The sequence below is a fragment of the Malurus melanocephalus genome, unplaced genomic scaffold (genome assembly GCF_030028575.1).
Source record: "Malurus melanocephalus ecotype Western Australia unplaced genomic scaffold, MMel_1.1 scaffold_169, whole genome shotgun sequence".
In the NCBI taxonomy this organism is placed as follows: domain Eukaryota; kingdom Metazoa; phylum Chordata; class Aves; order Passeriformes; family Maluridae; genus Malurus; species Malurus melanocephalus.
In genome coordinates, this window is record NW_026623401.1 from 333,305 (window position 1) to 349,859 (window position 16,555).

At 43.2% G+C, this 16,555-nt stretch overlaps 2 protein-coding genes across 6 annotated transcripts in view; both read right to left on the reverse strand.

The window, feature by feature from the left end:
* Positions 1 to 3,752: 3,752 nt before the first annotated feature.
* CUNH15orf61 (chromosome unknown C15orf61 homolog) lies at positions 3,753 to 6,673 on the reverse strand. The gene is made up of 2 exons (XM_057372283.1): positions 6,290 to 6,673; positions 3,753 to 4,457 (listed from the first exon to the last, which is right to left on the reverse strand). The coding sequence occupies exons 1-2, from the start codon at positions 6,633 to 6,635 to the stop codon at positions 4,330 to 4,332; spliced, it is 474 nt and encodes a 157-aa protein (XP_057228266.1). The 5' UTR covers positions 6,636 to 6,673; the 3' UTR covers positions 3,753 to 4,329.
* A 3,040-nt stretch (positions 6,674 to 9,713) lies between these two features.
* The window catches only part of IQCH (IQ motif containing H), a 51,017-nt gene continuing 44,175 nt past the window's right edge, over positions 9,714 to 16,555 (reverse strand). For all 5 annotated transcript variants that reach the window (XM_057372289.1, XM_057372290.1, XM_057372284.1 and 2 more), the window contains 4 exons: positions 14,854 to 14,979; positions 14,280 to 14,341; positions 11,857 to 11,965; positions 9,714 to 10,565 (listed from right to left, as the gene is read on the reverse strand). In XM_057372289.1, the coding sequence (XP_057228272.1) occupies positions 10,464 to 10,565; positions 11,857 to 11,965; positions 14,280 to 14,341; positions 14,854 to 14,979 (399 nt within the window). In that variant the 3' untranslated portion in view covers positions 9,714 to 10,463. The remainder of the gene's footprint in view (positions 10,566 to 11,856; positions 11,966 to 14,279; positions 14,342 to 14,853; positions 14,980 to 16,555) is intronic.

Consider the following 16,555-nt stretch of genomic DNA (forward strand, 5'->3'; position numbering starts at 1 on the left):
GATTTAGGCTGATTAGTAAATATTTAGTTCTTGCTTTAAATGATGAATTTACTTTGAAATAAAGCAGATTATCTGATGCACAGTGAGGAGGTAACTCCAGCAGTTGGGCTGAGCCAACGTGGCTGTGTGTGGTTAATGATGCTCCTGTACCCCTTTGGACCAGCTCCAGGGGCTGCATGATTGTTTTGCTGTCAACCTATAAATTCTTGAGTAACAACAAAATTATTGTGATTTTTCTTACTAAATAATTCATATCTCACAAAGTCCATAAGCAGGCCCATGAATCACTGAGCATGTAACAATCATATCTAATGGCATTTCTTCTTTTAAGGAAAAAAGCAGTTTTATCATCTTGTTCAAAAATCAAAGTGGTCTAATTCAATATTTACATTTTAAACCTGAAAGTTTCCTTGATCAGCGTTTTTGTCTGAAGGATAGTTTCGAATCATGTTTTCCACTTTTAATTATATTAGGATTATTAATATCACTGCAAGTAATAAATTGGCTTTATAATGAACTAGAACAGGGTTCATAAACTGTGTTTAAATCAAAGTTGTATGTTCTCTACTTTTTAAAAGACTTCAATRCAAACCAAACATCTTATTATTTTCTAGGATAAAATACATCTTTTAAGCAAACTTGRAATATATTGGCGACAATTTTTATTCCATAGTCCTTTGCTGCAATGCTGAAACTGCCACGTTTTCTTAGGTGTATTTAAACAGAAAAATACAGCCCAAAAAGTAAATCAGGACTTCTATTTCCAGAAATAGGGRAAGAAATCAAGATAACTCTCAGAATTATGAACTCACTTTCCYGGGGTGAACATGATGAAGGAGTTACAACAAAAGCCAATTTAAATTAAATGGCYGCAGTAAATAATATATGAAGCAAAATCCCCTTTGCTTCAGGGAAAGTTGCTCTAAACCAGAGGCCTAAGGGCATTCAACTATTAAAAAATACCTGAATTTCATTCAATAATAACAACATACATCAGGGAGATCTAGAATTATGGTTTGTGAAGAGATGTAGGTCAACACACAAGGTAAAGTGAGGACACATCTAAATTCTGCTCAAGTCAATGGAAGGTCAGCTGGCTCCAGGTTTTCCTGAAAACTGGAGAAAAGCACTGGATATTGTTCCAGGGAAAGAGAGGGGAGCAGAAAGGGAGCACAACCACTGGTTTCTGAGACAATATGARAGTACTAATCATAAATAGTATGCCAGTATCTAAATCCAGAATTAATTTATAACCGGAAGAAAAGAGAAGAACTTCGTTTTGAACTGTGTCCACCGCAAGCAGTCCATCAACTGGTGATAAAAGGAATGATCATAGATCTAAAAATATTTAAATAGAATGAGCTGCCTGGGGCATGTTTGCATCACCAATCCCAAAACTTCAATAAAACAAACAAACCCACCAACATTTAACCACAATTGGGAGGAGACAACAGCAGAAAAGGGCATTTCTTGGGGTAACTCATTAGTGCTGCAGAGCCTCTGCTGAAACATTTATCAACCATACAAAAAGGTCTGAAAGTGAAATATAGTAATTAAGAGCTGGGTTTTATCGATTGTGTGGCTTAAGTAATTTTTCAGAACACACAGGTAAGATTTAATAAGTATAAGTAGTTAAAGATCCTGCCCTGGCTGCTGTCATTAGCGTGTAATTGAGGCGGTGAAAAAGATCAGCTGAACGTCTGTTGATTACCACCTTATCTTTGAAAGGCAATTAAGCACCTCAATCATTGCAACAAGATTTGATTGTGCAGCCTTTATTGGACATTGATCTTTCAGCAGAGCAGCTGCATTTTCCATTAATTTACAGTAGCAGAGTTTAACTGGGATACCTGAGCCCGCTGACCCCTGTGAGGGGTAACACCAGCAGCTCCTCCAGGTTAAGGTGCCCCCAATAATCATTATTGTTTAAAGAGCTGCTACAAGGAGGAGCCATCTGATCCTCGGGGTTTCATTGCTCTGAAGTAGTTAAGGGAGGTGAAACAAAGCTCTGGGCCTTTGTTCACGTCATCTCTCCCTCATTTAAACATCAGCAAAGAGATAATTAAGGCAAGGCTGACAAGAGGAGCTAAACTTTATTTCACATGGCAGCTGGTGCATATCAAATCTGTCASAAGGGTCATTTTGTGGGTCAGTTATTCCTGAGTGTTACAGAAACTTTGGAGGCAAGGTGGTACAAACCTTCTTGGTCCTTATCCTTCCCACCTTCCCCAAAACTTAAATGATAAAAAATAGATGCTAAGGAGTTGATATTTATACCGAAATAAGAGTGAAAGTCAAATGAAACATTCCACCTTTGAACAAGAGGGTTTATAGTCATACTTGAAAATTATTTTGATTTAATAACTCRAGGGTTATCCCTATAAAAAGCCTATTTTTCCTCTGAAGAACTGCAAGAGCTCCCACACAAACCTTAATGAAAGGAATGAGCGATCCCATATTTGCACTCTGCCCTCAGCCATCTCCCAGTTCATCCTTTAGCACCATCAACTTCATAAGAGCAAGAGGTCCATTGATTTTCATGTAATACAAGAAAATATTACATTTGCTTAATTGTTACACAGTGAGATCATTGAACAAGAGATCAGGGCTCTATTTAATGCTGCGAGCAGCACAGAATCGCAACAATCAATAGGGTAGTTTGTCAGAGATGTTCTCTAAGGAGCCTTGCCCATCGCTGGATGGACAGGGAGGGCGTGCTGCCTGCGTTTATTGAAAAACAGTAAGCAAAGTCAGCAGTGCCCATTATCAGAAATCAAACGAGCTGCACTGAGTGGAGCTGCAGCTCCAAGGAAGAGCTGTATTTATAGTCTGGTAATTAAAAACCGTTTTATCAACCTTGTGTGGAGCCTAAAGCTTTACAGCCAGGTATTGATGAGCTCTGGGGCAATGAATGAGCAGTATTTGACTTTAAACTTATGAGCTACAGTTATTTTACAGGGAGAACCAGCTCTAGAAAAATGCTAAAGCAATTTTTCTTATTAATGAGGGTTCTTGTAATGCCATCTCTTCATCTTTGAGACATTTAACTTGTGTCAAGAATATTCTCCAAAAGTTAACAGTGCAATCACTTCTCTGATTAAAGTGTTYAGTGCTGCTTTTAGAAAAGCCACATGTATTGCTTCATTAAGTGGGAAACACTTCTATTATCTGGAATTAAGTTAAAATTATTTAAATGACATTATACTGTAGTCATAGCTGTATAATAATTTTCTGACGAATGGTGATTACTCTTCAAAACCAGCCCCTATGCATTTTACTTTTTTTTTTTTTTTTTTTTACTTATGAAAACTGGAATGACCAACTTCTATCAGCAGATGTGGGATTTGGAACTGACAACATTAATTGCTGGCACTAAATCCCAGCACCAGCAATAGATCCTGTACAGGCCTTTCTGTTTCCATTMATTCCATATTTCCACTATTCAAATRGTTCCCCAAAAGCTTTTGYTTTGCCCAGGTWTCCAACTGAAGTAATTTTGTCATKGTTTGTGCCTGAAGTTGTGCTTGGTTACAGCTGAAGAAATCAGTTATTTTGCATTAAAAATAATATATTCTTGTAGCATTTCTCTCATTCTCCTCATTAATTACAAATACCAGCAATTTGTGAATTACCACATGGGATTAAATCTTCTAGATCACTTAGGTGTTGCTACTTACCTATAAAGCAATCAAAAGAAAAACAGTAACACACACATCTGGACCTCTAGAAATGCAAAAGATACAAGCATCAAATGTACTTTATATATTTTATTTAAATATCATTTAAAGAAATGTGATACAGCCATTTTGCACTTCTTAGGGTGGGTTTTTTTCCTCAAAGGCTCTTCCAGGTGATTGTGAACAGTCAGTGCCATGGATTCATTCAGACACAGCAACAACTGTGACAATCAATGCATTACGAAGCATCTAGACAGGATYTAAACCTGAGCAGCTTTATCTTTTCAGAGATATTCTGAAAATACCACTGCATTCACAGTTTTCCTGCCCACAGGCTACAATTCAGTTCTTTAAGCTGATAAATGCATCTCTTTAAATGATCACAAGTTTGTCCAGCAGCACCAGCMCCTGACTTCCAGACATACCCTTAGAAATACTAATTCTTCTCCCAAAACTTCTAATTCTTCAACTTTATAAACCTCTCCAAAAACAAATCTCTCATGACCAAAAACTCCATGAAGCTTCCTGAAACAGCACACAGAGTGTGAGATTACACYGTAAAAACCAAGTTTTTCAGTTGTTCTGAGGCCACAGGAGCAGATATTTGTAGCAGCTGTAACACAAAACCCATCAGGTACTGGAGGGTCTGAGCTCAGTACATGGCTCCCTCATCTTCTTTATTTAGAAAATAAATAGTGACTGGGCCATGGCTCGTGTGAACAGTCTCTGTGACACTGGCAAAGAACCAGGAGCCAATTCCATACAGTAAAGTTGGGATGCCTGAGGAAAGAYAAAAACACGTTACATACACAGAGAGCACGCCAGGGAAATTCAAACTGCAAATCAATAATGAGGAACCACGACTCCAAAATGAAATGAAAGGAAAAACATCCCTATGAAAGCTGCCTTAGAAGTATTTTGCCTTTATTTAAATGCAGCTGTCAGTGCTTGACACCTTTCCTGTGACATGAGTCAGGAAGCAGCAATACACAGGATTTATAATAAAAAGAAAACAGGAGGATAACAGCATAAAAGAAGTTAAACATGGCCATGTAGACAGCCTGATTTCTACTAATTATATATATATAAATATATATATCCAAAAACGAAACCCAAACTCCCTGGACATGCACTTAGTTATTGGAGTCTGTCAGAACAGAAATAAGAAACAAAATAGGCAGTGAATCCATAGATCAACATGAAACTCCTCTGGGGAAAATSAGATCAGCACTCAAGACTACCAAATCAAGAGAACTGCAAGGGGCAGAACAGTTTATTTAAAGTCATGTATTTTTTAGCACTACAAATTTATCCAACTATTACAGACAATATTTTATTTATTATAGAGGGAAAACCGGAGATGGATTTAGGCCCTGAATTCAGTAAGGTTCAGAAACACCAAATTTAATGTGCTTGAAGCTATCCAAGCACTTAGGCAGGATTCTGAGGGAAGTGAATTGCCTTTTTAAACGTGTTTTCCCATGATTTAAATACGAAACATGAAGGGCTGTTGTGAGAAAAACAAAAGTGTGACTGCATGGAGGGATAAGAAAAATCCGATTTAAAGGTGCTGCTAAGAAATCAGTCTTTATGGTTATATTTTCTCACTATGTCAGAAAATTGAGACCAGCAGACATGTTTTGAAAAAAAGTCAATGAAGACTTGTGGAGTGAAGGAGATTTTTWAAAATGAAATATGAAAAGCAAGAATGCATGAAATGTTATGTTACTGTCACTGCTGGCATTGAAATAAGCTTTGGATCTGCAGCCAAAGTTTTGAAATAGAGTATTTCAAAACTTAACTCTATCTGCTTCTACATTAACARGATGATAAAGAATTTTTATGATAAGATTTATATTTCAGCAGCACATTAGAATCAAAGCAGTCTGACCATTCCTGCATCAGACKCTGCGTGAAACAGCGCTTCGCTTCAAAATTGCTCAGAAGACAAAACTTCATCCAGGGCACGGGGATTTTCAGCTGGAAAATGCTCCCTAACAAAGGCGTGAGCCGCTTAAATACCGAGCGTTTGATTTGTCGCTGTCACATGCGGTCAAAGTAACACGAACTCAGCCAAACCCCCCCGCCAGTGTCGATTTACAGCTCTGCCCCTTCCCTGCAGTTACAGCTCGGGAATTCCTGCTCCGAGCCCGACAGGGAGAAGGAGAGAGGACGGGGAGGAGAGGGAGAGGAGGAAGGAGAGGGAAGGGGAAAGAATGAGAGGGAGAGGAGGAAAAAGTGGGCGAGGGGGAAAGAGACAAGGAGAGGGGGAAAGTGAGAAAGAGAAGGGAACGAGAGGGGGGAAAGAGAGAAGAAGGGAAAGAGGGGGGGAAAGAGAGAAGAAGAGAAAGAGAGGGGGAAAGAGAGAAGGAGAAGAGAAAGAGAGGGGGAAACAGAGGAGAAGGGAAAGAGACGGGGAAAGAGCGAAGGAGGAGAGGAAAAGAAAAGGGAGAAGGAGAGGGAGAAGGGCAAGAGAAGGAGAAGCAGAGGGCGCGGAGCAGAGCTCCCCGGTCCGAGCCGCCGACCCGGCCCGGCCCCGCTCCCCTCAGGCCGCCGGCCCCGGCGCTCGCTGCCCCGCCCGCCCCTCACCGGCCGGGCCGGGCCGCACTCACCGGCGTTGAGCACCTTGAGGGCGGTGAAGGCGGCGTTCTGCAGCGCCAGGTCCTGCGGCGCGGCACGGGAGCAGTGGTATTTAATGAACGGGAAGCAGCCGGTGCGCAGGACCAGGTAGTTGGCGCCGTCCACGGGCCAGTTGAAGTGCGAGAGGCCGAACTGGTCGTTTCGCACCGCGCTGTACTTGACGCAGAACGAGGTCCAGTAGGGCAGGCGGCGCTGCCGCAGGTGCTGGCTCAACACCTCGGAGGCGGCGGGCCGGGCCGGGGCCGGGGCCGAGCCCCGCCACAGCACCAGCGACACGGCCGCTTCGTGCAGCCGCTGCAGCGCCCTCAGAGCCCGCATCCCGCGGGGCCCGCGCCTGCGCCCGCACCGCGCCTGCGCGGCCCGGGGGCGGGAACGGAGCGGGAAGAGAACGGGAATTGCCCCGGGAATGGAGCGGGCACGGAACGGGAATTGGCCCGGGAATGGGACAGGAAACGCTCCGGGAATGGAGCGGGAAGAGAACGGGAATTGCCCCGGGAATGGGGCAGGAAACGCTCCGGGAATGGAGTGGAAGCGGGTGGGAAAATCGCCCCGGAAATGGAGCGGGAAGGGGGTGGAAATCGCCCCGGGGATGGGGCAGGAAAAGCTCCGGGAATGGAGCGGGAATTGCCCGGGAATGGGGCAGGAAAAGCTCCGGGAATAGAGCGGGACAGCGGCCCCGGGTCTGGGCCTCTCAGTTCAGGAAGGACATGGAGGGGCTGGAGCACCAGGAGCGGCTGAGGAACTGGGAAAGGGGCTCAGCCTGGAGCAAAGGAGGCTCCGGGGGAGCTTCTGGTTCTGCACAGCTCCCTGACAGGAGGGGGCAGCCGGGGAGGATGGGGCTGTGCTCCCAGGGAACAGGGACAGGAGGAGGATAGCGGCTAAAGCTGGGCCAGGGGAGGCGCAGGTTGGACATCAGGAGGAATTTCTTTCCAGAAAGGCTGATTTGGACATCGGGGCTGCCCAGGGAGGTTTGGAGTCCCCATCCCTGGAGGTGTCCAAGGAAGGCCTGGACACGGCACTCAGTGCTCCAGAGAAAGTGCACCCAGCTGCGTTGGGTTTATGTGGTGGAATTCCCTAAAAGTGGTCATTTCAAGTGTCAGACCTTTTAAAAGGGAAGTATTTTAAAATCACAACCCATATTCCATTTTTCTAAGTAAAAGCTAAGGTTTTGAACCATCAAGCATTCTATTTGGGCGGGGGGAGAGAAGATCATATAGAAAACAGAAATGGAGACAGTTTTCCTTTCAATAATTGCAAGCAATATTTCAAACTCAGCAATCTTAAACCATTGAGCTATCCAGTATGAACATACTAATTAATCAATTACCACCCAACAATGTGCCCCTTTATTTACTGTGCTACATGTATGTTGAACAAGTAATAATCATCACCAGCAATAAATTTCCCCTTCAAGTTCACCTTCCTATAATTAATAAGAGTATATAGTTTAATATCTTTCTTTATTGGTGGTAACGGTGGCTAAGGATAGAAAAGTTGGGATCTGTGGGTCATATGGTGAAGGGTTGAAATAAAGTATTGAACCTGAAGAATGGTACTCTGCTGTTGTATTTCATTAATTACATTAATGAAGGTTCTTTTATCCAGGGCTTTAAACCCAGCTGCTTAAAACTGGAGACCCAGCTTCCAGTATCATCAGCTCCAGGCAGTTCTTCAGGAGAAGACCTGAAGTGGTCTGTGCTGCACATAAATTCTTGCTGAAACAAAACCCACAAAGTGCTGCCAGCAGAACAAGCACCTCCATTTCCAGCTCTGACTCCCAGGGAGCACAAATCCTTTGTTTTCATTGTCTGCATCMTCTGCAGTTGATGCCAAACCCGCTGTCCCTCAGCTCTTTCCATGAGCATTCCTCCACACCTTGCAGCTGAGGAGCTGGCTCAGCTTTTGCCCRAGTCTGACAGTTTTTGGGGCAGTTTCTGATCAGAGGCCACACCTGGGCCACCTTTAATCTTTTGCTTCACACTTGCTCTCATCCCACGCAGCTCATGTTCTGAAATTCAAGCTACAGTTCAACAACGCTATTACTCCTTGCATGAGTAGGAATAACAGAATTATGTTCCTGAGTTTTTAACAATAATTATAATTTCATTTTAAATCTGCTGCATTGCTTAAAAAAATACATWTTTGGCACCAGCAGCATGGGAGCGGAATGTGAGAGACTGCAAAGCAGTTTCAATCCTTCCATCAGCTCAAGGCTCAGAAGTGTTAGTAGTAATTAAAAACTTTTTTTTTTCCCCCCTCAAAAATACATTTCACACTTTGCACATGCTGAGAAATCTCTCTCACCACGGGAACTTTCAGGTCACTTTGTTTCCTGCAAAAACAGGTACAGTTTTCTTTTGTCAGGATAGAACAAAGCCATAAGGAAGTGCAGGTTTCATTTCCTCCTAGGACACCGCAGTCTATTAAGCGCCAGTGAACTAATGAGCCTCTCAGACCTTATGTTGTTCTGGCTTGTATCAAGGCTTCCTTTTCCTTAACCCTTTGGAAACCAGCTCAAGTGCAGCCATTGGCTAAATTCCACCTTGGGAATATCTCTGTGGTTCTGGGATATCCAAATCCAAYACTGTATTGATGTAAAACAGCAACAAAACCAGGAATTAAAAATATGCCTTTGGATTTTTATTTGAAGTGGGAATCATTTATGCAAATATTCTCATCTGCAATTAATTAATTCTGTGACTGAAGTAAAGGAGMAAAAAGCTCCACAAAAATAATGTCTCATGCTGAGGGATCAAAGATCTGGCATCAGAAAAACTGGGTGCTGATGTTGGGCAACTACTTGGTCTCATTTAGTATCTGCGTTAGAACTGGTTCTGCCTGAACTTTTTGGGAAGTAATCCCAAAGATACTTGCCATTCCTAGGATAATAATCTCGATTCCATGGAAAGGTGCTCTTCCGTGTAAAATGAAGAATGGATTGTCTTGTGGGGTATTAGAGACTTGATGGATAATTTTACCAATAAAATGTTGTCCTTTCATAATAACGCACAGCAACTGTGACCAGGAGAGTCACCAGTGTCCAAAATACAGATGGACAGACCTGCCAAAGTCATGGAATTCTGGGAATCACAGTGCAAGTAGMAATCTAATGGTCCTCTCAGAATCTATTGATGAATCAGTGCTATTACTGTTCTTTTGATAATTTGAAAATGATTGCTGGAGAGCTGAAAAACTCTGTAGATAACGGAAATAGCAACATGAGAATACAGAGCATCAGCTCTGCAGAGGAACAYGAATTGCTGGGATTACTGACAAAATGGTGTTTGCATTAAAATGGCATTTACAGGCAGAACAACCATGGAATGGTTTGGGTTGGAAGGGACCTTAAAGCCCATCCASTGCYATCSCCYGYCAGGGCAGGGAYACCTYCCACTATCCCAGGTTGCTCCAAGTCCCATCCAGSCTGGCCTTGGACACTGCCAGGGACCCAGGGGCAGCCACAGCTTCTCTGGGGCTTCARAATGCTCACAGGGAAGSATTTTTTTCCCAAGATCTAAACTAACCCTAATCTCTTTCAAGTCTGAAGCCATTCCCTTCTGTCCTGTCACTCCAGGTCCTTCTAAACAGTCTCTCTCCATCTTTCCTGCAGCCCCTTCAGGTCCTGGAAGGTCATTACAAAGTCACCCTAAAGCTTCTCTTTGGGGCTGAATAATCCCAGCTCTCCCAACCTCACAGCAGAGCTGCTCCATCCCTCTGATCATCCCGGTGGCCTCTGGACACTCCAACAGGTCTAACAGCAGACCCCCTTTCCTGCCAGAAGCCTGGATTTCAGAACACAAACTTCTGGAAAGGGAATTTGGGCTCTCAGGGCTCTTCTGTGGATCTGATCCTCTGCTCTGAGTCAGTGACAAAGGCGGTGTGACCCCATTAATTAGATTTTTAACCCAGATGCTGAACTTCAGGAATGACAACAGGAACATGAGGATCATTAGGATGATCCTCCACCTTTCAACAAGAAAGGTGGGATAGATATTCCAAATGCCACACCCAGGAATCATGGAGATGTTCTGTCTCAGTTAATGTTACTTCACATACCAACTCAGAAGGAAAACCAAACCTGTTCTTACAGATGAGGAAGCATTTCCAGAAACATAAGGAATGAGGCACTTAAACATTTTCTGTTAACTATTCTTTCACAGCATCTGCTTCCCAAGGTTGCTCTTCTTCCAATTTCAGTTTGTTTTCTGTTGTAACTCCTAGAATTGCTTCAATATCTTGAATTGCCATCTGCAACAGATTCAAGGAATACAAGTTATTTAATGGGCATTATAATGGAATCCAGCAGCCAGGGTGCACAGCTGGCAGTGCCTGCRTTGAACAGGGTTACATGGGACAGGAGGCACCAATTAAATTTACTATTACTGTGGGGACACTTGGGGGAATTATTAGCAAATATGTACAAATCTCAGGTAAATAAAAATACAATTTGTACTCCTAATTAAATAACAGGTGCTTTATTTCACATATGTTAACTCGCAATGAAGAAAASTTCTCTTTTATATTTTTCTTCAGTGGTTGCTTTTCATTCCTTCATGTTGAAAAGCGGGAATTGTTTTTTGGTTGTTTATTCTGAAACATGTTGAAATTTAATTATGTCTTCCCCAAAATCTGTCATTTCACACTCTGCTTGTCAGGGGAAAAATCTAGTCAGGGTGGAAAGAATCTGATATAAAGTATGTGACMTGACTTAAGATACAAATCTAACACAGCGTTCCCCTTCACCTTTCACAAAACACTTAGAGACAGGATCTTGGAAAGTTTTTACAAAGTTAAAGGTGATATAGCTCAGCAGAAGCAGCCCCTCTGGGAAGCTGAGCAATTCTCTGGAATCAAAAAGCAGCATTGTGAGGAGTGCTAGTTGCAGGGCACGGGGTTGGATTCATTATTGCTATCCTGGCTCCTTTCGCAGCGAGGTCAGCGCAGAGGAGCTCCGGGGGAAAGGTGGAGGAACCTCCCCGGGGTGAGCAGCCCCTGTGCTTTGTCCTGCCTCCCCGACTCCAGGAATGGGGACGTTCAAAGAGCAGAGAAAATTTGGAACAAAATCCATTTGGGAAATGGATGGTGGGATGAGGGTGGGAACGAATGGATTAAGTACTCGGTGGCTGGCTGCTTTAAAGAAATCAGTGTTAATAATCTCAGCAGCTATTATCAACTGAGAAATTTGTTTCTAATTTAAGATTCTTACCTTGATGGTGTCCCTTTAAAATAAAGCAGGCAATTGTGACAGAACTGTGTGAGGCAGTGCCAACAGCTCCTTTGCTCTTCCAAAGGACACTGGGGAGCATTAGATTACAAATAACTTCACGCTCGAGGATGTCTCTTTTCAAAGAAAAAGTTTCAAACTTAAATTTAACTAACGGGTTCCGTGGGAGACCGACTACACTGACCCAGACACTGTAAACCACCCACAGCCAGCGATAAAAAAGGAATGGTTTAGCACTTGTTTATGATCCAGCATGAGGTATTTGCAGGCCTTGTACAGAAATTAACCGGGATCGTTAGTTAATTAACACCTCACCTTAAAATTGGTCTCGCCTTGCATATTAGGTGCTGATATTTCTTGATGGATGATGAAGAGATTGCGAGCAAAGGTCAGGAGGACCCCCTGGAGATCGTCTCCGATTGTTCTGTTAATGATATCCAAACAAATGAGTTTACCAATGATTCCCTTCACATGCTTAAAAACAATCGCTCTCTCATTTGTGCCTGCCTGGTGATGGAATTTAATGAGGATTTTCAATCTCACAAGGTGAAAATCTTCAGGGAGATATGAAAGATGAGGCTCCATTTTAACTTGTCAACAGAAAGGATTTGTGCAATAAATAATTTTTATTAATCAACTTAGCAGAAGTAAGCAGAGAGGTTCCAGCTACTCCAAGTGAAAGGTTACTGCTGACTGAGACAGCAAAACACTTGGAACACCCACATTAGTTGGGAAAAGCTGTTGCTTCAGCCTGRAATTTGGGAAATAAATGTCGTCAGAATCAGCATTCCTTAGATTGTTGTACCTTTTGGGGCTTTGGTTTCCCAGTGGTACACTCTCCACCCCTGTGGAATAGGGAATTACACTGAGGAATAACATACCTCATTCACTGGAATCAACCACAGATCTCAGATGCAATRAAATGGGTAATTCTCATAGATGTTTCAGGTATTTCAGTTATTTTGTAAGTCCTAACTGTTAAGTCCTAAATGTTGAAGGTGTTTCCCAATTAAGACTATGAAATTGCACTGAAAATCTGATGGCAGACAAATCTGGGATCGGGATGTAGGGAAAGGACATTTGAGAGTATTTGGTAATGTCTTAATAACTGCCAACTCTAGCTGRTGATGCAGGAGGTGTTGTTCTGTCCAATAAAAGAGATTTTTGCTGATTTCCTGAGCTGAATCAGCTCCTGGAGAGCTGGAAGGGAGGGCAGGAGGGAGGAAGGTTCCGTARCTGGGATCACGGAAGGAAAGAACTCACCTTTCAGCAGCAGCAGCTGTTGGGACGGTTTAGCAGCCTATGGGATACTTTCAGAGACCTGAATCACTTTTTAAATGTTTCTTGTRGATATTCTTTTTCAGTGGTTTTCATTCAAAGGTATCTTAGAGCTCACCCGTGGGCTGCCTCCACTGTGAGAGCAGAGAAACCTCAACTTTAACCAACACTGGCTCCCTCAGCTGCTCCCTGTGCCCTCATGCCCAGGAGCTCAGGGCAGGCTGAAGCAATCATGGCTCCAGAAATGATCTTTAGGATGCATTTAGCCCCTTCCCTGWGCAGGGTGGATCAGTGCTGCTGCCATCACCCTGAGGCAGGTTTGTCTGATCTGCTCCTCGGTGCTGTCAGTGCTGATGGCACTGAACAATCTTGTTAGTTCTTCACTTCCCTCGCCATCAGAARCCTTTCTGATGCTCAACAGGAGTCCTCTCTGCTGCAAGTGAAGTTCCTTTCTTCTTTTCCAACTACCAAAACCGTGGAGATCAGATTTTACCTTCCTGCAGAGGTTTTTGCAGTGCATGGAGATCATTAATAGATSCCATTTCTGCCCTCCCCCTTCTCTTTAAGTCTCTCCATGTCAATCATGCTCTCTAGAACTCTAAACGTTTTCACTGCCTCCCTCTCATAGAACAGCAGGCTTTCTTCCAACATTTCCCAGGATATACAGTTTACCTTTTCCAACAGATCATGACACTGTGGCTTGCAGGCAGTTTCACTCACAGATCCCGTTCCCAAAACCACCTTGTTCCTCGCATTCATTACTGSTCTCTAAATGTAATTTCTTGCACTTGATTCCACCCAAATCTAATTCTATTCCTCATATTATTCCTTCAATTTGTGGAGATCATTTTGAATTCTGTTCCTGCCCTCCAGAACACTTGCAGGCATATCCAGCACTTGAAGAAGCTGTTTTGTTATCCAGGTCATTAATGAAATAGCTGCAGCATCAAAGGAATACAGAACAGGCTGAGAGCAGAACGCTTCAGCTCCTCACTTATTACACCCTCTTTTGGCAGGAAACTTGGGGAAGAACAATATAAAAAGACATTAAACTTCACCTTCCTCTGCCTCATGTAAGTCAGGTTTTTAATAATGCTGCCTGTAAAAGTAAGCCTGTGCTAATCCGTGTGAGAGATTGCTCCTGACAGGGAATCCAGCTCTCCTGGAGCCAATTCCAGCAGGTCCTGAGCCTGCAGTGCCACCAGCCTTTGGGCTCAGCACATTTCTGTCCTTCTTTTATTACCAAAATGTTTAAAGCCTCCCTAAAACTTCCCCAAGGGCTGACCTTGGAAGAAGTCAGTGCACTTGTGCGAGCAGGAAGTGACAGTTGGTGACCCTGAGTCACAATACTCRGGTTGTTCATTCCCTCCCTGCCTTTGGCACCCTCCAATGTCACTCCCTGCACATCCAGTGTGTCCCCAGCTGTTTGTCACCCTGGGGAAGGGACAGCCCGCACTTACAGCATTCCCAATCTGTGTCTCTTCTGGTCTTCATACAACACAAACACCGTCCCCTGTTTTTCCTGTTAAATCAAAAGACAAAGTTGCTTTATTTATTCCTAAAATAGTGGTAATTGTAATAAATGTGTTACAGTGAGTACACACACATAGCTAAGGAGGGCTAGTTTGGAATTGTGTGGAAGGAATTATTGCTCAGTGTAAGTAGATCACACTAACTTATTGCAGAGAATACAATAAATACAACAGCAAATTCAGCAAATATATTTGTCCCAAAGCAGTAAGGGATGGTCAAAAGAGTCTTAAAGATTATCTCCTTACACAGTTATTTTTATCAAGAAGCAGATTCACTCCTAAAAACTTAAATTGAAAGAAAAATAGGTGGAGGTGGCACTTAAGGACATGGTTTAGTGGTGAACATGGTGGGTTGATTGTTGGATGGTATTAAGCCTTTTCCAACCCAAATAATTCCATGATTTATGATTCACATTGCTCTAAGTGGTTTTACCATATCAGAATTTATACACAAAAAATCTCCAGAGTGAATATCCCATTTTCTCATTTTCCCCATTTGTACCTGGAGGTCAAACCCAACCCCACGAGCTTGACACGTGTGCAGGAGGAGGTTGTAGGAGATCCCTGAGAGGCTGGAATGTCTCAGCTGGCTGCTGGCCACRGCACACCAGGGGCTCCTTGGGCCAGGCTGCAGGAAACAATGCAGGATTCCTCATTTTCACACCAGTTTGTATCAGAACCCAAAGTCTACATGGTAAATTATTGACTTTCACAAGGGATGGAGGGTCAGGACACAGGGAATGGCTTCCCACTGCCACAGGGCAGAGGTAGATGGGATGTTGGGAAAGGATTGTGCCCTGGGRGGGTGGGGAGGCCCTGRCAYAGGGTGCCCAGAGAAGTTCTGGATTCCTYATCCCTGGCAGTGTCCAAGRCCAGGCTGGACGGGGCTTGGAGCACCCTGGGATAGGGGAAGGTGAACCCTGCCATGGTAGGGGCGGCACTGGATGGGCTTTAAGGTCCCTTCCAACCCAAACCATCCTGGGAATCTGTGATTCTACAAATGGCTTTTTGCCAGCGAACTCATGGAAGTRTGGAGTAAGACTCCATTTGGAGAAATTCCTGTTCCTCACAGGGTCTGCTGGACACAGACACCTCCACATCAGATGTAGTTACAGATCAGATCAACAGAACTGCTCTTTATAAAGCACAGTTGGATGTTTGCACAGCTTTGGTGGTCACTGAGCTGTGTGAGATCCCTGTTCAKCCTGGCYTTGGACACTTCCAGGGATCCAGCCACAGCTTCTCTGGGCACCCTGTGCCTTCACCATCCTCACGGGGAAKGATTTTTTCCCAATATCCCATCTGACCTTGCCCTCTCTCCCCCTTTGATAAAGGTCAGTGATGTACTGAGTTTAATCTCTGAGCAATGCTTAGGCTAGAAGAGCAGAGATGGTGCCTTGAGGAGCTTGAGCAGAGCTCTTCTCCTAAGCYAGGGCTTTCCTGGTGTTTTTAATGCTGGACTTCCCTGGGAGCAGGGACACTGCACATCAAAGCGTGTAATTTACAGTGTTTTCCCTAAAATGATATTTGTTTTGACATTGACTCATTTAAGTTGACATAGCTGAAATCCCGATCTAATACATCTCTGCCTGAAAATTAATCATGTTTATAATATTCTGAGAATTAATAACACCCACTGCTCAAGTCATTAACTTAAAAAAGGAGCTTCCAAAATCTGTTCTCTGCAGTGGGGGACCACAAATAAATGAATGCTTGATAAAATAATCCAAGCAGCAGTTTAACAAGCGTAAACTTGAATGTGGCTGCAACAACACAGAACTATTGTTTAAGGGTTGGCATCAGGTTGATGAGGTGCTTATTTCAGCTACAAAGCATGCATACACATGCATAATGAACTGCAGGATGAATTATTAATGTGTTGCTTATTTAGCCTCATCTGTCTAGAAGATAATGTATCCTAACTATAATGAGTGATTGGTTTTGTACATAATTACAGGAGCAGCAGTATCTAGGAAATTTGTTCTTTCAAAGAAGGAGTTCTAAAAATAAAATCCCCGCACAAACTCCGGCRCTGCTCCGTTTTATCAAAATCAACCCTACCAGCATGGAGAATATCTAATAAATTAAAAGGGACAGAATCATTATTAACATCATAATTTTACACAAAGTGTTTTACTTAATCATTCATTACAGATCATGTGCTGTAAAAACATTTGTCTCTTGGTTTGTTTCTTTTTCCYTTT